The sequence below is a fragment of the Rhinolophus ferrumequinum genome, chromosome 18, assembly GCF_004115265.2.
Source record: "Rhinolophus ferrumequinum isolate MPI-CBG mRhiFer1 chromosome 18, mRhiFer1_v1.p, whole genome shotgun sequence".
NCBI lineage: Eukaryota > Metazoa > Chordata > Mammalia > Chiroptera > Rhinolophidae > Rhinolophus > Rhinolophus ferrumequinum.
In genome coordinates, this window is record NC_046301.1 from 57,337,821 (window position 1) to 57,359,288 (window position 21,468).

The following is a 21,468-nucleotide window of genomic DNA, read 5'->3' on the forward strand; positions in this document are numbered from 1 at the left end:
TCAGGGACTAACGGCCGCTGCTGTCAGATCCCAGAAAGCCCCCTCTCCAATTCCTTGGGGACAGAGGCTGCCACAAGGAGCACACAGGTCAGCTGGCTGCAGGACTGACCACTCTTCAGCGTGACCCCAGGAAGCATTTGGGCTTCTCAGGTCTCATCAAAACCACTTCAGACATGTATCTGTTCTGGGCATCCCTGAATAAACACCTGCTTCCGGAGCGGCCTCTGCCGGTCCTTCCTTCAGAATGGCCTGTGTGTGTGTGTGTGTGTGTGAGTGTGTGTGTGTGTATGTGTGTGTGTGTGTGTGTGTGTGAGAGAGAGAGAGAGAGAGAGAGAGAGAGAGAGAGAGAGAGCAGCAGAACTGAACAGTTCCAGGGGCTGGATACACCTGGACGGTCCCAGACTTTGGAGGTCAGATCTGGATTGAACGACCCCCAGCTCTGTTCCTTCCGGGGTCCCCCCCATTTTTCTCATAAAACGGGGATGTGGCCCCTCCCAGCAGCACGTAGCACATACAGGATCCATCAAGTGTGGGCCCACGGCCTGATCTTTGAGAGATCAGCAGGCCACGTACTGGTCTTCTGAGTAAATGGCAGTTTTGAAAGGTTGTCACCTCCCCATGCCACACAGTGAGGAGGTGGCCAAGGCAGAAACCTAGACGCTGGGAGAGCCTGGCAGGGAGGCTGGAGGACGGGGACATCCCTGTTGCACTGCATCCTGCCTAGGGGTTGCCAGGACACCCTGCCCCCTTGTGGCCACATATGGAGAGAACCCCCTTGCTCCCTGTCTTTTGTGCAAGTTTACTCAACAAATTGTCTTGGTGCCTACAAACCTCAGCAAATGCCTCCGGACACTAAGAGTGAACATGCAGGCAGGAGGTCCCCCAACTTGTTGGAGACATCAGGGGAGGGTTCTGGGAGGAGGCGACCTTGTGCTGAGACTGCGGGGTGAGTCGGAATTAACCAGGTGAAGAGGGAAGGGGAGGGTACAACTGGCCAAGGAAACAGTTTAAGCAAAGGCCCCAAGATGGGAGGATGGCGGGAGGACAGGAAATTCCGGGAGGCAGGTGCAGCTGGAGTGTACCGGAATGGGAGGCGCCAGACCGCATGGCTTTGAGAGCCTCTGTGACAAGCTGTATTTTGTCCTAAGATCACTGGATTCTAATCTGTATTGGTAAGAGCCCCCTTCTGGGCTGTTGGGGTGGGGACACACACAACGCGTGTGGAAATCTACACAAGATAGAACTTTATTGATGTAGGGCTTCCTGGCGAAGAGTGTGTGGGCCCCAGGGCAGGGCCTGTAGCACCACGATGGGGGCGGCCTGGATGTTCGGGTCCCCCTGGGGCAGGCCGGGCAGAGGTTGGGGTGGATATTCCCAGCTCTGCCCCACCCCGGTGGCTGGTCTGGTCAGGGGGAGGGTGTCAGGCAGGTGGTGCTAATCCCCATCCCCCATGGCGGACACAGACCCCCTCCAGCTCAGAGTGGGGGGCTAGGGCAGTGCTGGGGGTCAGGGCACTGACTGACCCCCTCCCCACCCCCACTCTTCACAGTACATATTCCGATCAAAGGTGGGGGAGTTGGGGGACTCCGTAGGGGTGGGTGAAAAGGGCGCTAGGGCGAACAGTTGTTCCCTCCTCCAACCCATCCTGAAGGGACTTTGTGAATTAAGAGAGGGGCTGGGGAGGGGCCCTGGGGTGGCCAGCTCCTCTCCATCTTCCAGCCAAGGGCCCTGCAGGTGTTTCCAATAAATAACTTTTGGCTCCATCTCACCCTTCACTCCCAGCTCCCGCCCTCGCAGGCTCCTTCAGGCTGGCCAGCTGCAGGCCGGGTCCCCCACAAGCCGGCGCCCAGTTGTGTCTCAGGGGGCCGCAGCCCCCTAGCGGCCATGGCAGGTTTTGCAGCACATCTGGCGGAAATAGGCTCGGCTGCAGAACTGAAATTTAAGCACTAGGGGGCAGTAGGCGACCTTGTTCACATCCTTGCACTCTGCAGAGGGCGGGAGAAGGGGGGTGGGAATCAGGTCTCAGTTCCCTTGAGCTGCACGTGGATTATTTCATTTCACCCCTCTAAAGCGGGAAGTCTCTCAAGTGAATATATTTTTTACTCTGACAGATGAGAAAACGAAGGTACAGAGGTGGAAGGTAAGCCCAGGCAGTTTGGTTCCTGTGCCGGGAGTAATTCTATTGCTATGAAATATTTTTCTACTGCTATGAAAAATAAATTTACTTAGGTAGAAAACTTTTTATATTTAAGGCAGTGGTCCTCAAGGGGATGTGATTTTTGTCCCCCTAGGGGACATCTTGCGATGTTGGGGGGGGGATTTGGTGAATGTCTGGAGACATTTTTGGTTGTCACCACTGGGAGAGGTGCTATTGGCATCAGGTGGGTAGAGGTCAGGGACGCTGCTAACCATCTTACTCTGCCCAGGGCAGCCCCACGACAAAGAATCATGTGGCGCAAAATGTCAATAGTGCCTGAGGTTAAGAAATTATGATTTGAAGAAAGAATATTAGGCAAGTAATGATATTGGTGAAGATGAATAAATCCAAGGTCATGGAAGTGGCTGGGGGAATGACCCGAGTTTGGGCCCCCAAAAGGATCAGGTGCCTAAAACGCTTGGCACACAGTAGCACTTAATAAATTGAGGCTGGCCTGGAGAAGACAGGAAGGCATTTCAGTAGTTGGGAGGTCTGCCAATGGGCAGGGCCCCCATGCTCTCCTGTGGCTTTCTCTGGACAGGGCCCTCCTGGTGTCCCTTAGCCTTCTGCCCCACATACCTTCGGGGCCATCCTCAGGTGGCGTGCTGTCGCACTTGGCCTCGCACTGCTGCATGGTGGGTGGCCGCAGCGCCTCAGCGCACTCGCGGGATGGCTGGCCGGTGTGGCTGGAGCAGCGCACCGCACGCTGTTGCTGCCCGAGGCCGCACTGCGCAGAGCACTGCGAGGTATCGAGGTATCACGGCAAAGCCACCACCCAACTGCCTCTGTCCCCCCCTCCCCCTCCTCCGCCCCACCCAGGGCGCGCCCACCTACCTCGCCCCACTCACCCGCCACCCAGCGGGCGGGGGGACAGCGGCGCAAGTTGCAGCGCATGGTGGCTGGCGGCTTGGCAGAGGGTGGGCAGTGCGTGGGAGGCAGCGTGGCGCGGTGGTCGGCGCTCTTGCAAAGAACTACGCGGTGGCGGAGGCCTGGCCCGCAGCTGGGGGTGCACTGCAGTTGGAGGAGGTGTTTTATGCTTAGTGGGCACCCCCATCCTTGCATGCACAGGGAATAGGGAGGATGTTGGTCCAATGGGAGGAGAGGAGGGTCCAGCTAACCTCCGACCAGTCCAGGGTGGCCCACTAGGGCTCCTGGAAGGGGCTTGGGACTGGGGAGGGGTACCTAAGTGGGCAACCAGCACCCTGGCCTTGCCCGGCGCTGCACAGGGAGTGGGTTGGGCGCAGGCGGGAAGGGGTGGCTGACCTCGGACCAGTCAAGAGCGGCCCACTCAGGCGGGCAGGCGGGGCCGTGGCAGGCCTCTAGGACCGGTGGGCGTGGCTGTGGGCACGCGCCGTCATCCAGTGTCTTCTCCTCGGCGGCTGACATGCGGCGCAGACACACCACGGAGCGGCTGCGCACGCCTGCATCACAGCTGCGGCTGCAGCGTGACCAGTTCCCAACAACCCAGCTGTGGGGGGTGCGGGGGCTGAGCATATGCAGGCAGGGCGTCTTGACCCTAGGGCACTAGCATACCCTCCTCCTTCCCAGCTACCAGCATCTTGGAAACTGACAAGGAGATGGCTGTTCCTCCTGCAGGACGCATCCTGAACCCACACTTGGAACATCATCTCCCTGTACCCACACTGGGGGTAGGGAGGTACGTCACCCCAAGGAATGATGACTACCTGGACTTGACTAGGGAGCACCATCCTCCTGACTCAGATTCCAGGACAGCCCTGACCCCGCCTTGGGGAACACCACCACCCCAATCCTGGGAGCACCTGCCCCTCTGATCTCAGCAGTACTGTCATTGTAGCAATTGTCACCCTGACCCTGCACCCTGGTGGACACTCACTCTGGCGGGCAGGGCTCCGTGTTGCAGGCCCTCTGCCTCTTGGGGAGCTTGCTGTGGGCACTGCAGTGGTGGGGGGCCACGGTTGAGCTGTCCAGCTGATTGCGACACTCCACGGCCTGTACCTGGCTGCCTGGGGGCAGTCGAGAGGCCGCTCAGCCCTGCCCAGCCCAGGCCAGCCCAGGTGACCAGTGCCCACCCCCTGGCCCCACCCCGGCCTCACCACCCGCACACTGGGCCGAACACTTGGTCCAGGGTGCGTAGTGCCAGGAGTAGGGGGGCAGTGCATCGCGGGCAATGGGGGAGTTGAAGCGGTAGCGGAGGGCAGGCAGCTCTGTCCGGGCCAGCACCTGGGGGGGGGCATCAAAGGGAAGTCAGCTCAGAGTCCCCACAAGGATGCGAATGTCCTCTTGTGGCTCCCTCCCATCGTTACCATGACGATGAGAGATGTGTTAATGGGCCCCAGTGCTTCCAGGCTCTGTGTCTGATTTGGCCCCGGTCGAAGCTGAAAGGTGGTCCCAGCCAGGGGCAGGCGGTGGGGCTGGGGGGTCCCAGGCAGTCCCTCCAGCAGCAGGGACTCCTGGTCCCCCTTCATGCCTGAGGGACAGCACACGGATCAGAATCCCAGCCAAGCTGATGCCCAATCCTTATCCCCCCACTTCCAGCTCACCCAGATGGCTGAGGGAGAGGTTCAGGTCCTGGATGAATATGTGGACAGAGCCTTTGGGGATCCAGATGACTTCCTCGTACCCTGGACAGTGGAGCTAGGTGTCACCCACTCAGCCCATCCCCCACACCTGCCTACCTCCTTCATCCCTGGCCCTCGATGATAGCAGCTAACCACTACCAAGAGCTTACAGGGACATCACACTGTGCCCCCAGCTCTGGCCCAGGGAAGTAGTTGTGTTATCACACCCATTTTACAGATGACAAAACTGGGGCTCAGAGAAGCAAAGCTATTCACCTAGGTTTGACAGCTAGAAAGTAGCTGGGCTGGAATTTCAACCTAACTTTCCTGCCTCTCTCACCACCAAAGTGGCCTGATCCACCCCCTAACCCCTTAACAAGCAGCAGGTCTGGGCCTGGGCAGAGAGGAGAGAGTACCATGGAGGCTCTGATTCACACAGGGTGACATCGTACTTTTAGCAGTCAAGAGTTGGGTTTGCAGTGGGCTTCACCACTTACGACCTAGGCCCCTGGGAACACTCCATCCCTGCCCACTTGTGCCCCCGTGAGTCCTGGTTTATCTGCCTGGACTCCTACACTGTCCCCTGAACCACACTTGGGCAAGAGGCCCCCTGGATGGAGGAGGGGAGATTTGGGTCCACACCCCCTTGGACATCTTAATTGCCAAGGTTTAGGCATTTAAACTGACATTTATCCCAAGCCATTTCCTGACCCTGATCTGGGCACTGCTGGATCCCCAGAACTTTTTGGGGTCCCAACACTCGAGTGGGTCCCTGGGTCTGAGGCTTTGCTGATCTTGAGTGTGACAGGGAAGTCAGGGCCTCTCACCAGTTCCAGGCAAGGCTGGGTTGAAGACCCCCTCGATGGTTTCGCAGGCACTGCCATCACCCCCGCAGACTCGGCACTTGTCCTCCCGCAGGTCAGAGCCCAGGACCCGGTCGCAGCCCACATGCTGGGGAGGGCAGTGGTGGTGGGGTGTCAGTGAGGTGCCCATCCCCCACCTTCCCCATCCCTCCCTTCTCTCTGGGAGTCCCCTCCACCTTGCACTCGCCGCTGACACAAATGTCCACTGTGTCTGGGCGGCAGGGCGTCCCATCCACCACGGCTGCTGCCCTCTCCGTGTAGAAGTTGAAACCTTCTGCTAGGCATGTGAGCGAACAGGCCTTCACGCCCCCTGGGGGGCACAGCCCCATCAGACCCAGCTCTGGGGCTCCCCGCTTGCTCCCTGAGGGAGGTGAGGCGAAGAGGGACAGACCCCAGATCCAAGGATGGGCAGGCTGAGCCGAAGGAATGAGGGTTCCCAGCATCCAGTCTGGCACGCTGGCTCCTCAGGTGAGGGGAGGATTCAGGGCAGACCATGATGCCATATCCACCTTCTGTTGGATACTCCCACGGCCTCTTGAGCCCCCTACTCACCTCCTCGGTATGTCTTCCACGTGTAGAATTTTCCACGGAAGGGGACACTGTCAAATTCGGAGCACTGCATTTCCCTGAAGTCCTGGGAGCCAGGGGGACAGTCCTGGGGGCACGAGACGGGAAAGGGAGGGAGGCCAACTGTCCCGGGATGGAGTCAGGGCAAAGAACAAACGCTCAGAGCAGAGATGGGTTGGAGGAACAAGGCTGGAGGCAGGGAGGCTGGGAGACCAGGGAGGAGGCTGCCAAGGATTGGATGGTGGCCTGGGTTAGGTCCACGCAGCGGGGCTGGAGAGACTGGTGCACCGGAAATGGGACTAGGTGAGGTGCAAGCCGCGGATGCCGCTTAGGTTTCTAGTTTTAGACCATGGGGCTTTTCTTGAGAGAGCAGGCCTAGACAGGAGCAAGGCAAATCGGGGAAGGGGCCCAGCCCCTTTTGTGAGTGTGAGGGGCATGTGGATTCCCCAGACATGAGCTCCCTTTCCCAGGTGGGGGGCTAGGTAACCCACCCCTCACTCAGAAACTCACCCCCCTTCTTAGCACCCCCTGCTGCAGCAAACCTCGTGCTTGTTGGATGTGTACACACAGGACGCAGCCATAGGGAACCCCAATATATAAAAAGGGAGCAGCAGAGCTGAGGAAAGGAGACAGTGCAGCCCAGGAGGGGCTGGGAGTGCAGGAGGTTGGTGATGCCGGCCAGGCGGGAGTTTTGGACAGGAGGCCGTGGTCCCTGGTCAGAAGAGGGCGCAAGCAGAGACCGAAAACGTGGCGACTGCGTTTGGTGACTGGGAGCTCAGAGACAGGTTTGGGGCAGGGGCGGAGCTCTTTGGAGAAATTGGGCTATGAAAGGAGGGGGCGGGGCGCGCTGTAGCGGGGGGTGTGTGTGTGTCAAACAATTTCCAGGTGGGAGACTCCTGCACTGCAGGAGTTGGAAGGAGCCAGATCCCTGGGGAGGTGCGAGGAGTGGGAACTCGGCCGAGGGGAAAGAGGGGGTGGGGCACGTGTAACGGGGAGGGAAGGGAGCGGGGCGGCTGTTGCAGCTTCCCGAGAAGGCAGGCAGCCGGCACCGGCTCCTTGGAAGCTGATTTATGCCTCTTTTTTTCCGAAGGACCGGGCTTGGGGTCCCGTGGGAACTCACGTCGGTGTTGCAAGAGCGATGCCGCCGTCTCTCACCTAGGCAGTACTTGCCCCCGATGGTTGGTCTGGAAAGAGTGGGAGGACAGGAGAGAGATCGGGCAGGGGGAGTAGGGGGCGCCCCTCCAGCTCTTCTTGCAGGGGGTCCTGAAGACTGACCTGGGGCTGTCGCAGTGACGGCTGGAGGAGGACACGCCGCCGCCGCACGTCCGGCTGCAGTCGCCCCACGGGGTCCACGGGCCCCAGGCCCCGTCCACTCCCTCCGGTCGTGACCCGAAGGGAACGCACACCCGCTTGTAGCACCACTGCGGGTAGGATGGGGAGGGGTGAGCCCGGCTTGGCGGATCCTCGGTGCTCATTTCTGCACCCCACTCCCACCGGAGATTTCGGCACCCCCGGGATGGGGCGGAAGTGGGAGGACGGCGGTCGGGTTTGAGGACCCGGATACAGTCAGGTAATATGGGGGCGTGACCAGGGAGCCATTCTTCAAGGGAGGGTCTTGGGGGCAGCATAGGATGTGAAGCTAGTACTGGGACAAGCGTGTGGGCGTGGCTAGAGACGGGGTGGAGGTGTGGCCTCCGGCCAGGGGCGTGGCCAGAGCCGACCTGGAACTAGAGGCGCGGCACAGGTGGGTGTAGCCCAAGGCCAGGGCTTGGCTGGAGCTCACCCCCTTGTCGATGGTGTGTGTCTGGCACAGCGTGCCCTCGGCGGCCGGGATGCTGTTGGTGATGCACCGGTTGCTCTTGCTCAGACACCACAGCTCGCTGCAGACCTCCTGCGGGCCAAGGCGCCCGCTCAAGCTCGCCTTCCTCCCTCGGGAGGACCCAGGCGACCGGCTGGCTCACTGCCCCCTCGGGGCCCCCACGCTCCTTTCCTGAGTCTCAAGGAATGTTCTTCGATACTCTAGAGGGGCATGGCCTGGGACCTCCTCTCTGCCTATGTGTACACTGCATTTATTGAACACCAACGTGTGCCATAAACTCTTAGGCATCATTCCCCATTTTACTGCAAGAAAACCAAGACTCAGACAAGTACGGTCACACAGCTACGAAAAGGCAGCCTGGATTCTAACCTAGACTGAAGGTCCTATGATGTAACCCCTTTTCAGTTCAGTCCCGGGCACCTCCTGAGTTTCTAGAAGGAAGCGTGGGACCCGCTGAGGAATGCAGAGGAAAAATTCTGGATTTCTTTTGGGGATGGGCGAAGCAGCCCATGAAAGAGCCGTTCTGAAAAATCAGGCTTGGAAGATGGCTCAGGTGAAGGGCCCCGTCTCTAACTTTTTCCCCAGCAGATGGTTCTCTTTGTTCCCCTCATCCAAACTGGGGGAACTCCCAAAAGTTTTCATCAATGGGAGTTTGGGAGAGGACCAGGCCAGGTTGGATCTGTGTGGGACGTTCCTCGGCTTCCTCCAGTGAAAAAATCAGCCTGCCTTCTTTCTGTCGGAATCCTGCTTGGGCTGGGCCAAGACCTGGCAGCAAGTCCTATACCAATCCCAGGATGTCACTCTGACCCTTTAGGTCCAGATTAATTCCATGGTCAAGCGTTCCGGATTCAGGTTAGACCCTCTAGGTACATCCTGCCCCAACCCCAGGGTCTTTCCTTGTGAAGTGGGGCTCCTTCTGTCTCATTTTTATAATTATGTGTAATCTCTTTGAACCTAATCCTTCCAAACTTTGAATATTTGGGATTGGACCACTCAGTGGCTGTAGGAAGGGACCTTTTCTGGGTCAGGCTCTGAGAGACACGTGCACATACATGAAAAGTTTGGAGGGTTGTCCTCAGACCCGCTTCCTCAAATATCCTCCAGAGTCCCCGCCTTCTGCCCCTTCAGAGGACACTTCTACAAACTTAGGTTGGTCTTCTGGCATCACTTAGCTTGTGTTCTGGCTGTTTGTAAAAACATCACGTGCCCCCACCCCACTTCTGACACCTCGTAAGGAGAACTGCAGACCCCGGTCCTGCTTTTCCTTTTCTCCACTAGGATGCACTGTGGTATCTATGGATGGGTCTAGGCTACTAGAGTTTCAACTCCACCGCTCACTTGCAACACATTCCCCCTCTCTGAGTCTCTGTTTCTTCATCTACAAGATGGGCCTTGCCTACATGAAAGGCTGAGAGGCATGTGACAGAGCAGGTACAAAAGGACTCGCACCAATGCCGTTATTGAGTAACAGTGACCACAGCGATCTTTGGACCAGGCACTAGGTAGGCCCAGCTCTTTACACATATTAACCGATTTACATGTAGTCAACAATGCCCCCCTTTGCCAGGAGGGCCAGGAACATGTTCCTTGGGGAAATAAAAGGGAGAATCAATTCAACAACAGCTAGCACTGGTCCATGCTTGATAATCTGGCACTTCCTCCCCTCCAATACCCCTTTATAAAATTTGGAGTCATAGAAAGACCTGGATTTAAATCCCGGCTCTGCCATGTTCTTGAATTGTGACTTTGGGCAAGGCACCCTCCCTATGCCTCAGTCTCTTCATCTGTAATGTGGGGATAATAGGATTCTCAAGAGCTTAAGTGAGATAATATGTATCACATACTTAGCATATAGTGAGTGCTCAGTAAATGTCAGCCATTGTCATCATTTTTAAGACACCTGGGACACAGGAGAGGCTCAAGGGTCGTTTCGGATTCTTTTGGAATTCATTAGAGGGTGCTGTAGTTACCAGTCAAGTTAGGGTGTGGGGGAGAGAGGAATGTCAATTAAATATCAATTGATCCAAGGTTTGTCCCCTTGTCTTGCACTGGAATGAACTGGGGGCATTTTAACAGCTGCCTACTCCCCGTTTTGAGTTAATGCAGCCTTATCTTGGACGTGGCCTTGCAAATTCTAAACTTCCGAGTCTTAAGTGTGAAGGATTGGGAATGGGTCCAGCTGCTAGGGCTGAAGCTGTGAGGAGATGGGAAGCGTGTTTTGGGAATTGAGGGAGGCGGGCAGGGGAGGGGCAGACAGCTTAGCCAGCAGGCCTCCAGCTCCTGGGGGGGGGGAGCTGAGAGCCGGACCCTCCACTCGCTTCTCTACGTACAAATAGGGCTTTGGGAGCTGAGTCTAAATCTCAGGAAAAGCTGGGGAGTGATCAAGAGGCTGAGAGTTCATCCAGCCAAGAACTGGGGCCAGGAGATCTTGTGAACCAGTCAGGAGAGGATGTGGGGAGTGAAGACAGGGCGTCCCTGTAAGGCTCTGTCCAGTTCTTTGCCAAGTGGGGAAGATGGTTCTCCTCCAGGGGAATTATTTCCACCAAGTCTGGATGTTTGGTTAAATTGGCTCAGTTAGGGGTCTTGGGACGTTAGTCCTGCCACAGCCAACAGGTGGCCTGATATGCTGGACAGAAGGTGGCCTCCCCGGTTCTCCCCAGCCCAGGCTTCAAATCAGGTCTGGAGAACCAGGAGATACCATTCTTGTCCCCGATCTGATTGCTTGTGACATTTGTATCACCCCATGCCCCACTGTGCCTCCAGGACCTATGGGGCTCACTCCCCTTCCCAGTTCTCCCACCCCCACTGCCCAGGGTGGGGGTGCCCATGTGGAGTCGCTCAGTCCCTGCAGCCCCCTCCCCTCCCAGGAAGGAAAGCAGGAAGGCTCTCTCTACCCCGTATTTACACTGACGCGATTTGACTCCATGCTGGAAGCGGCACTGCTCATCCGCGTCGTAGGCCTGGCCGGGTGCCACTGTTGGGTACACGAAGTCCTGTCTGGGGGGCCGGTTGTTCAGGCAGAGCCCCAGGCCTGAGCTACGGTGGGAGAAAAGCAGCTGTCATGCTGGGAGGCTTCAGGCCAAGAGCTCGGGGGCTCTGGATGGGTAGAGGTCCCAGGGAACAGCTCTGCAGGAGACACAACCCTGATTTCCAGAGGACGCCCCCAACCCCGCCACCAACATGAGTGTGAGCCTCTGGGCAGGACAGGCGGGTCTGTCCTCACTCCAGAAAGCTGGTGATGTAGTCGCGGCTGCAGGATGACCACACGAATGGGTTGGTCTTCATGGTAATGTGGGCTGCCATGAGCTTTGCTGGGTCCTGGCCCCGGGCCCCGCAGCTATTCCCCACGCCGTCGTGGTTCATGCCAAACCTGAGGAGAGGAGTGTCAGCTCTGCTGGGTGCCAAGGAACTTGGCCGGACCCTCCCGGCCTTGATTTCCTGTGTCCCCTGGCCTCACGTGTGTCCGATCTCATGGGCGATGGTGAATGCCGTGGCCAGGCCGATGTCCTCATTGATGCTGCAGCTTCTCTCTCGCTCGCACATCCCTCCCACGGGGGCCAAACCTGGGAAACGGGCACGTGGGGTGGGGCTGGGGGCTCAGGGCTGTGTTGGCCAGCCCTGTCCCCCCTGCCAGGTGCCCACCCCTGTGAGGGCCAGGGCCACCCAGCCCACTGCCTCATAGGTGCCTGAAACCCAGGGGATGTGGGTACCTAGTGTGCCGCAGGGCTTGTTCTTGTAGATGCAGATGTCATAGCTGTGGGAGGAGAGGGGGCACTGAGCAGGCTGGGCTGCCTCCCTAAGCCCTGATGATGCCACCAGGCCCGTTTCTTGGGATTAAATTAAGTTCTGCTTGGGAGGCACTACCTGCCTTTCACCCGAAGCCTCATGCTCTGTCCCCAGATGGCCTTGGGGATGCTGGGGTGCATGAGTGAAACTGACTGACTGACTGAATGAAGGAAAGTATGAGTGAAGGAGTGTATCAATGCCCAAACGGCCCGACACCCGCCTCCCCACATTCTCAGGCTCCCAGCTGCCCCTCCCATCCCTGGCTCCTGAGAGGGAGCTTCATAGTTCCAGGTGCTTCATCTCCCCGCAGGCGATCCCCTGCTTGGATCTGGATGGTCGCCTGGGCCACTTGTTCCCCCAGCCCAAGTCCTGGAGCCCTCCCCACCCCTCACCGCGTGATGAGCACTGCTGTGTCATGGTTGGCCACACCGTTCTCTGGAATGGCATTGCCATGGCCACTGTGGTTCACGATGGATTTCTGCCACTTACAGAAGCTGTCCAGGGACTTCCCAGCATGGTGGGTGATCTCCAGAGTGGGCTGAGAACAGACAGAGTGAGGTGCATGGGTGCCAGCCACCCTGGGGAGGGCAGGCAGCGGTGGTGTGCAGGGGAAGGGGTGAGGTCCCCACACCTGGTCCTCCGTGAGCAGGATGAGCCGTGTTACCAGGATATTAACGATGTTTCCCAGACTTGAGTCCTGGAAAAGTTTGGCAACCTGACCTCCAAGAAACAAGAGAAACGGAGTCTTAAGAGGGGCCCAGAGGAGAAAACAGAAAGAGAACAAAGACAATAGCTCACTTTAATCAAGTTCCTGCTGTATGCCCAGCCTCAGGCTAAGCCTGCTGCATACATCTTTGCATGAGTAGGTACTATTATCATTCCCATTTTACAGATGAGCAAACTGATGCATAGAGGTTGTAAACACAGATGGTAGGTGTCATAAGTGGGATTCAAGTCCAGGTAAGCCTGCCTGCAAAGCACTGGTTGCTTACCATATATTTCTTTCTGACTCACGCTTGCTCAGCTAGCCCTGTCTTCTTATCTTCCATTCCTCCCCGCCCACTCCCTGGCTGCCTTGAGTGTCTCTGCCCAGAGGTGGCTTGAGGGATGCGTCTCCTTCTGTGGCTGTCTGAGGGTACCAATGTGAGCATCACCACAGGATGGTAGAAGTGTGGGGGCAAGAAACTCTGGAGACAGTGGTCAGAGGGAAGGAGGAAGTGGCCCAGGGGTGAGCGGGCACAAATGGTGGAGGCCACACAGTGCCGTGGTCTTGGAGCCCTGGAACATCACTGTCCCATGTGGAAACCCGCAGAAACCCTGGCAGGTTTTAGGACTTCGAAAGCCTACGGGAGGGATGCAGGGCTGGGGCAGAAAGTAGTGGAATCAAATTAGATGTCATGTTAACATACTGGGCCATCTGTCTGTCTGCTAACCTTTTTCTTTTCCCTTTTTGCTTCACTGAAACAAGAGCACAACTCATCAAGCCCATACCATGTGCCAAGTGCTCTATCTGGCTGCCCTGCCACCAACTCACCCTCTGCTGTAGGTACTATTACAAACCCCATTTTACAAAGGGGTACTGAGGCTCAGAGAGGTCCAGAGTCTTAATAGAGATCTTGCATCAGCACTGAGTATATCTGAGTGCGGGTCAATGAGGTGAACTGTATGAATTACAGGTAGGTGCTTGAACGAGAACTCTGCACGCATACAGATGTGTGCTCATGTGCCCATGTGCGTACTGATCACCTCAACAAGTACCTAAAAGCTGAAATGCTTTTGTTTTTTTTTTTTAAAGCTTTGTATTTTTTTTTTAACTTTTATTAATTGAAGTGTGTTTTTCCAGGATCCATCAGCTCCAAGTCAAGTAGTTGTTTCAATCTAGTTGTGGAGGGCGCAGCTCACAGTGACCCATGTGGGGATCGAACCAGCAGCCTTGTTAAGAGCACCACACTCGAACTAACTGAGCTAACCGGCTGCCCCAGCATGCTTATTTTTATATAGCAAACAATTATACAACACCTACTGTGTACCAAGTGCTGTTCTAAGGCTTTATAAATTCACTGCATCCACCTTAGTCTTATGAAGCGGGTACTATTATTATCCTCATTTTACGTATGAGTAAACCAGGACAGAAGTGAAGTCACTTGTCCATGGGCACACAACTGAAAAGTGGCTGAGCTTTCAGCCAAGACCATCTGGCTCCAGAACCCCGGCTCCTAAGCGCTGTGCCATGCTACCTCTCCTCACTCTTTTCTCACCCTGTCCCCCCTCCATTCTGTTTCTCTGGCCTCAGGACAGGAATTGGAGGTGTGACGGTGACACCCCTTTTCTTGACCTCTGGAGGCTGGCTCCAGGTTCTCAGGGCTCCATGCCCAGGGAGGGGGAGGCACTTACAATGTTCATGATGGCCAGCACGTACTGTTCCACATCTCGGCGCCCGTGGTAGGCCACCATCATCTTGTCAGCTACCACCAGGGTCTCCACGTAGCGTTCTCGGCTGACTGAGCGCTTCAGACCCGGCTGGACTCGCTCTGTTTCATTGCCCAGGGGCCTGGCAGGTGGTGGCTTCAGGGTGCGCAGCCACCAAGGCCGCCCCTTCCATGGTTTCTCATCTGGATGGAGAATTTCTGGTCATTCAGCTGCTTGCTGCTATGGTTCAACTCCCTGTCCGCTGGTCCAGCTGCCCAACGCCTTGTTCTTTTGCTATGGGTATTCTGGTTGTAGGATGTCTAGTTCTAGAAATGCTCCATTACTCAGATGTCTGGTTGCTCCACAGCCAAACTGATTGGTTGAACAGCCTCCCAGCACCCCACGACAGTCAGCATGACAATCCCACTACCCGAATGTATGTGTGTAGCAGCCTGACTCACTGCCAGAACTGTGTGCTTGTATTACTTCTTGGCTTTCTAACTATGGAACTTTCTAGTCAATGTACTGCACAACTGTGTGGCTATAGAACCAACTGCTTTTGATGGTCTGACTGCTCACCCGACTGCGATACCATCTACTTTTCTGTTTGTACAACCGAATGTGGTTGTGTGTCTGCCAGTGTCCCACACCCAGACTCGTTACACAACTCACTGACTGTCCCAGTGCTCTGCATTTCTACCGGACAGCCCTCAGTTTTCTAGCTGTATGATTGTTCTGGTAAATATTTTGTTGTTTTTTTAGCTTTCTTACTTTCTCATTCCCTAAATGTCTGATTGTCCTCCTGTAAGTCTGGTTGTGAATCTTACCTTCTGAAAAGTGGCTGAGCCCTTCTTTTGCCTGTTCTCATTGTGCAACCCCTTGGTATCTTATTATACAACCTGCCTGCTGCTTAACTGACCAGACTGTAATCCTAGAGATGAACACTTTTACACCCGAGCATGTGCCTGGCTGTCCAGCTGTCTATCTTACCACTGGGTCATTGGACAATGGCAGTGATGGATGGAACACCCTTGCCCCACTGCCCTGCTGTCTGACTGATGTCATTCCTCCCCTCAAGTAGCTGCCTACTGACTTTCTGGATGGAGAGACACTGCTGCCTACCTCTATCTACCTCATGGTAAAGAGATGTTGTGCAGCCCCATTGCCCATCCCCAGAGACAGATGTACCTCTCACTCCACAGGCTGTGTCCAGGTGGGGGTGACGCAGGGAGGAGCGCTTGTACACCACATGGGGGCCACTTTCCTCTGGGCCCCGGCCCCCCTTGGGCCCACCTTGCAGGGGCTCAATCAAGTATTCTTCCTCATCTGCCACAATGAGGCCATGCTGGGGAGTAGGGAGTTGGACAGAGGACTCGGATCAGGTCCTGGTGCCCAGGACCCTTAGGACCCTAACTCTTTGATTTCATTCCTTCTACCTTACTGGGTTTAGATTGTTATTCCTTTTCTAATCTCTTAAGACTTCTAATCTCATTAATTTTCAGGCTGACCCCAAGGCTATACATTTTCCTCTAAGTACTGCTTTAGCTGCATCCTAAATTAGCTAATCCTTTTGATTACTTGAAATGCTTTAAAAATTTCCCCTATGAATCCCTCTCTGACTTATATTTAGAAGTGTTTTCCTTAACTCCCAAACTCACAGGTAGTTTCTCCCTGCCTCCCAGAACTTTCTGCTCACCAGGCCCCCACAGGTGCTGATGGCCACGTGAGAGCTGCCAGCCTGGCCCTGCAGGTGGCCAGCGTAGAGGCAGTGAGGCCGAGCGGCCCTCTGCCAGGCCAGGCCTTCCCGTGTCCAGTACTCCACGGAGACGTGCCCTGCCAGAAGGCGGGGGCTGCGGGTCAGGTTCAGCAGGAAGTGGGTGCTGGGTGCGGCCACCTTGTAGAAGAGGCGGGACTCTGCTGCAGGCCCTGTGCCCCGACGCTGCCTCCGGGGGACAGGGGGTGAGAAGGCCAGTAGTGCCCCATTGTGGTCCACTCGGGTGGGGAAGGTGATCTCATAGCTCTCCAGACTGGACAGGAATTCATCTGTGGGTGAGGGTCAGAGGCCTGGGGTGGGCCCTGGGAAGGACCCCCGTGTCTTGGCAGCTTGGCAGCAGGACAGGTGATGCTGGCCTCACTGGCCCCTGAATCCAGGTCACAGGCTACAAGACTCTGGACTCACTGATCCCAGGGCCTTCCCTGCCCCCACCCCCACGACTGCTATCCCAGTCCCACTGACTCTTGTTTCTTTGCTCCCTCCCCACCAGCGCCCCTGGATCACCCCTACCTTGAGACCGGAAGGCGTGCGTGACCTCGAACGTAAGGCCCAGCCCCAGGGCGAGGGCCCAGCGGAGGATCTGGCAGGCGGGAGCCATAGAGGCCACGTGTCCACATGTCTCTCCCCAGCCCTGGCTGCCGGCAGCCCCCACAGCGCCGCCTTCCCTGTTCACAGCCTGGGCAGCATCACTGGGCTCCTGGGAGGGAGGAACTAGGTCGGGGGTGCCTGGTCCTGCCACCCCGCACAATCACTGCTAAGGTCCCTTGCCAGGCTGACAGGGGGACCTGTAGTCCCTCACTCCTAGCCCCAAGGATGCCCAAGGCACTTCCCCTGGTTTGAAGATTCTGAATACATTTCCTTACCCAGTAGCCCTGTCCCCACCGCCCACCCTCCTTATACTAGTAGGACACTTATGGACTTTGGCTTCATGAGCACTTACTATATGCCTACTACTAGCCTGAGGAATTTCACACCATTTCATTTCATTTCCCAATAACCCTGAAAGGATCCATTCATTGAGTAATGATATGCATGATATGGACATAGTCCTCTCTCCACCCCTTTAAGCTCAGTCTCCTGGGAGTGACAGGACAGAGAAGTAGAGAGATGAACAAATGAGAGTAGTTCAGACTGACACATTCTCTAAAAGAAATAACGTGGAGGCTTTGAAGTAGAGGTGTGAAGGATGACAAGAAACCAATCATGTGAAGAAACAGGAGATGGTGCACCAGGCAGAGGAATAGCATGATCAAAGGCCCGGGGGAGCTTGGTGGGGACCCAGGACCACAAAGACCTGTGTGGAGGGGCAGGAGGCCAGCAAGGGGAAGCTAGCATGGGACGCACTTGAAGGCTGGTCAGTGTGGATTTTCAACCCAGATTAAACCCGAGGCCAGTGCTGGGTTCCTCCCACCTCACCCCTACCATCCCGGTGGGCCACGCCTTTGGATGCTCTGCCATGGGTAACACTATTCACCCTGCAGGGGAGCTGGAAATCCCTACATGGTGGTCTCTGTCCCCAGGACATCTCCTTCACCCTGCATTTCCAGCTCAGCCCTTAGCCCTGTTTCCTCTCCCTTCAGATTCTTCCTGGGAGCTCTAGGCTTCCTCAGGCATCTGACCCAGGCCAGCCCGCCAGAGACACCACTTTGGGCCACCACCCTGTGCCAAACCCTCCTCCCCTCTCCCGTCTCCACCCTCCTTCTCTGTGCAATTTCCCCCTTAATCACACACTGTCTTGTTTTCTTTGCAGCCTGGCCAAGTCTGAGAGTTGATCCCCAAACAGGGCAGTTCAGCTCCAGAGGGATGGAGCCAGGTTTTCTCTAAGATACTGACTTAGAAGCCAACGTTTCCCGCTTCTGCTTGGACCCCTCCAGTGATGGGGAGCTCACTTCCTGGCAGTCTGTGACCCCTCTGCTCCCTTCAGCTGGGCTGATGTTTACCCCTTAGGACTTTTTGTTTTACCTTTTGGGATCTTCCGTTAGTGGCGCAGTGTTGGACCCCTGTGTGTGAGCCTCTCTGGGTCTCTGTCTCTTCTTCGGAGCCTGGACAGGGAGAGGGCAGTGAGGAGGAGCTGGGCTGTATCTGGGGTTCAGGGGTCACTGAGAAAACTGCCCTTCTCTCTGGCCCTGGTGAACCTCCACTTGGATTTCATCCTTTCTCTGTTCCCAGGATTGCCCCCTAAAACAAAAGCTCCCCCTGCCCTCTTCTGCTTCCCCCCATCTCCTATTGTCTCCTCTCCCCTATTCCATCCTCAGAGGACTTGACCAGCTCTGGGATCAAAGTCCTTCCTGGGTGGGCTCCCCTGGGCCCCCTTCTGCCTCAGTGCACCCTCCCCCATGCCAAGGTGGCAGCTTTCTCACTGCAAGTCAGGCTGGAAGTCCCCTCCCCCACGCCTGTCCCTCTTGTCCCTCCCCCATTGGAGCAGAATCTTCCACTCTAAGTATCTCTGTGGCTCTTGTCCTGGATGTCGTCTTTGGGTCTGTCCTCCTGCTCCCCTCCAAACCTCACCACTTTCCTCTGAGGCTGGGGCCTTCCTCCCAGCGACCCTCTTGTGCTGCTAGATCTGGTGGGGTGTGGGGGACCATGCTGAAGGAGCCAGCATAGATGGATGGGGGCAGGGGAATGTGGATGGGAGGACGCAGTCTGGAGCTGAGGGCACACAAGTGTCTGCTGGGGCAAGGCAAGGGACAGATTCCGGGGCAGCGGTCCAGCCCGTGGGGGTAGCTGGCAGGTGTGACATGTCCAGGGCCCTGGGGGGACACTAAAGGGTCAGTAGGCATGGGGGTGGAAAGATAAGGTTGGAGGGAGATAGCAGATTCCAGGGCCTGAGCGGGGCTCAGGGCAACAGATGTCAGCAGGGGATCTGTGTGTGATGTGTGTGACTGCATGTGACTGTGTACGGGTGTAACTGTATATGTGACTGTGTGTGATGTGTGTGTCCATGTGACCCTGTGTGAGGCTGTGTGTGTGCCTGTGTGGCTGTGTGTGTGTACCCAGGCCTGGCCAATCCTCCAGCCCCTCCTTCCAGAAGGCACGAGGGTGGTGGCCAGCCTGGGGGAGGGTGCCAGCAGCTGGAGGAGGAAATGCAAGAGGAAAAGGCCCGGAAACAGAGGCTCCATCCCCTCCCAGGGATCCTGGAGGGACCCGTGGCTCCACACCCAGACCTCCCGGGCCTGCTGGGGGGACAGGGCCTCTGGGCCTCCCTGTGGAGGCCAAGACGGCGGCTGCCCAGGCAGAGGCCCCGCCAGCCCAGGCCGCCAGCCGGCTCCGGGTGCTGCACATCTGGCCGGGCAGGCGGGAGGCAGACCCTGCCTGGCCAGCAGACAAAGGCCAGGCCTACCGCCCTGCTGGTCTCCCCCTACCAGCCGCTAATTAAAGGCTGGGAGCTGAGCAGGGCTGGAGACACCCTGAGAAAGAGGGCTGTGGCCTCTGTGACCAGCACTGGGGAAGTGGGCGGCGCCACTTCTACACCCAGACACACAAACACACACTGGCAACAGGGCGACCACACCTGCGCAGCTGGGGACCAACAGTTGGATACGCAGACCCACAAAGGACCCCCCCCACACTCAGTACACACTCACATACCCAGAGACACACAACAACACACCATCCAGACCTGTGTGCACACATACTCACACACATACACAGGCAACCCAGAGACAGACACACAAACACACCCAGGCCTACACACACAGACTCATTCACACACTCACACCAGACCTGGGACAAAGTCACCCAGTCCCACAAACCTGGACACACATCGCAGACACACAGGCATTTACACATTTTTTACACTCAGACACACCCGAAGACAAACACACAGATGTTTGGAGACACACACTAATCTAGACATTGACACACACAGCAGACACTTTATGCCCACATGCTGGTTTACACTCACACTTAAGCAGACACACACCACCCCCATATAATCACACACACACATTCAAACACACCCAGACACTCATAGGCATTTTCATGCGGACGCACAGAAGCACACACACACGCATTTACACATACGTGGATGTCCACTCGCACACATCACACACACACACACACACACACACACACACACACACACACACCAGGCACTCACTTGAACTCAGTGTCGCACACGCTCTGGGACATCGGACACCAACACAACACCCACAGGGGGACAGTCCAACATCCGATGGCCACGGCCATCCTGTCCAACGCAGACACACAAAATCTCCCGAAGTCACGCATCCCCGCCCGGCCCGCGAGCCCCGGCGCCTTTACCCGCGGCCGGCCGCCAGCCCGCCCGGGCCTCAGTCCCGTCTCTGCCGCCGTCTCGCCGGCCCGCGCAGGAAGGGAGGGAGGGAGCGAGCGCGGCGGCGTGGCCGGGGGAGGGGGCGCGGGGACGGCACTTCCTGAGCCGCCGGCCAGGGTTATAAAAAAACCCCCAAACCGCGCGCCGCCAGAACCCCGCCCGCCGCTGCCGCCGCCCGGCCTGGGCCGCGGGCTGGACCCGAGCCAGGGACCCGGGAGCTCCGGCGCCCCGCCTGGCCTGGCGCCCCGCCGTGGGGGTGGGGAGAATGGGGGTGAGGATGGGGGAGGGAGAGAATGGGACAGGAGGAGTGAAATGGGCGGGGATGATGGGCGGGGGTTAGGGGGAGGAGAAGGTGGGAGGGTGGGGAAGGGGAGGAAAACTAGATGGGGGATGGGATTGAGGAAGAATTGGGTGGGGGTAAGGGGACCTGGAGGGAGAGGGGAACCGGGTGGTTGGGGAAGGGAGAAGATCGAATGGAAAGTGGGGAGAAGGTGGGGAGGGGGTTTTGGAGGAAGAGGCAAATTGGGTGGGGGGGTCAGGGGAAGGAATGGGGCTCCAGGGAAATCGGAGGAGGGGTGAAGGGGTGGTGGACGGGAGAGCCTGCTCCCTCGCCAGCATCAACAGCTTCGACAACAGCTGTTATTTATTGAGAACTAGTCCTCCCTCAAACAAGCGTTTATTGGGCGCCTCCCGTGTGCCAGGCACAGTGCCCCGCCGGCTGAATCAATCTCTAGTGGCCCTGCCCTCCCAGATCTCCCCTCTGGGGGTTCAACCTGCCCTGGGCCTGTCTGGGCCTGTCTGGTCCCATTTCAATGAAGAGGAAACTGAGGACAGAGAGGGAGAGTGAAAGCTCCAGGGAGGGAGGAAGGGTGGGAGTGGCGGTGGCCTTTGGGGGGAAAACAGAAACCCTTGGGTCAACGTTCAAAAGATGTGGAGCTAAGGCATGAATGGGGGTGACCTGGACAGTCAGGGCAGAGGTGAGATTGGAACTCCCATGGCCAGCTGTTGCACAGGCCCCCGGGTGCCTGGAAAGGGACTGGTTCTCCAGGAGGAGGGACCTCACAATTCCAGGCATTTGCCAGGCATGGTCCCTAGGGAGCTAGGCAGAGCGTGCCCAGGCCTTACCTTTGGCCTTCTCTGAGTCTTGGATTTTTCATCCCTACAGGTGGAGAAGAAGGGGAGAAGGGGGTACTAACAGCCATCACAGGGCCACTGGAAG

General features: G+C 57.1%; 1 protein-coding gene across 5 annotated transcripts; it reads right to left on the reverse strand.

The window, feature by feature from the left end:
• Positions 1-1,253: 1,253 nt before the first annotated feature.
• Positions 1,254-20,444, reverse strand: ADAMTS10 (ADAM metallopeptidase with thrombospondin type 1 motif 10). Of its 5 annotated transcripts, none has more exons than XM_033134730.1 (26): positions 20,219-20,442; positions 17,918-17,997; positions 16,466-16,652; positions 15,878-16,224; positions 15,370-15,526; positions 14,167-14,384; positions 12,404-12,487; positions 12,165-12,310; positions 11,697-11,740; positions 11,444-11,549; positions 11,210-11,356; positions 10,881-11,022; positions 7,951-8,058; positions 7,443-7,588; positions 7,288-7,351; positions 6,153-6,255; positions 5,777-5,961; positions 5,565-5,688; positions 4,720-4,800; positions 4,483-4,646; positions 4,273-4,399; positions 4,053-4,182; positions 3,461-3,665; positions 3,032-3,208; positions 2,777-2,936; positions 1,254-1,985 (listed from the first exon to the last, which is right to left on the reverse strand). In XM_033134730.1, the coding sequence occupies exons 3-26, from the start codon at positions 16,551-16,553 to the stop codon at positions 1,876-1,878; spliced, it is 3,363 nt and encodes a 1,120-aa protein (XP_032990621.1). In that variant the 5' UTR covers positions 16,554-16,652; positions 17,918-17,997; positions 20,219-20,442; the 3' UTR covers positions 1,254-1,875. The 5 variants fall into 5 exon arrangements, 4 of the variants coding, with proteins under 4 accessions (XP_032990621.1, XP_032990623.1, XP_032990622.1 ...); XM_033134732.1 differs by having other exon boundaries at positions 16,466-16,666; XM_033134731.1 differs by lacking the exon at positions 20,219-20,442 and adding an exon at positions 20,055-20,086.
• Between the last annotated feature and the right edge of the window lie 1,024 nt (positions 20,445-21,468).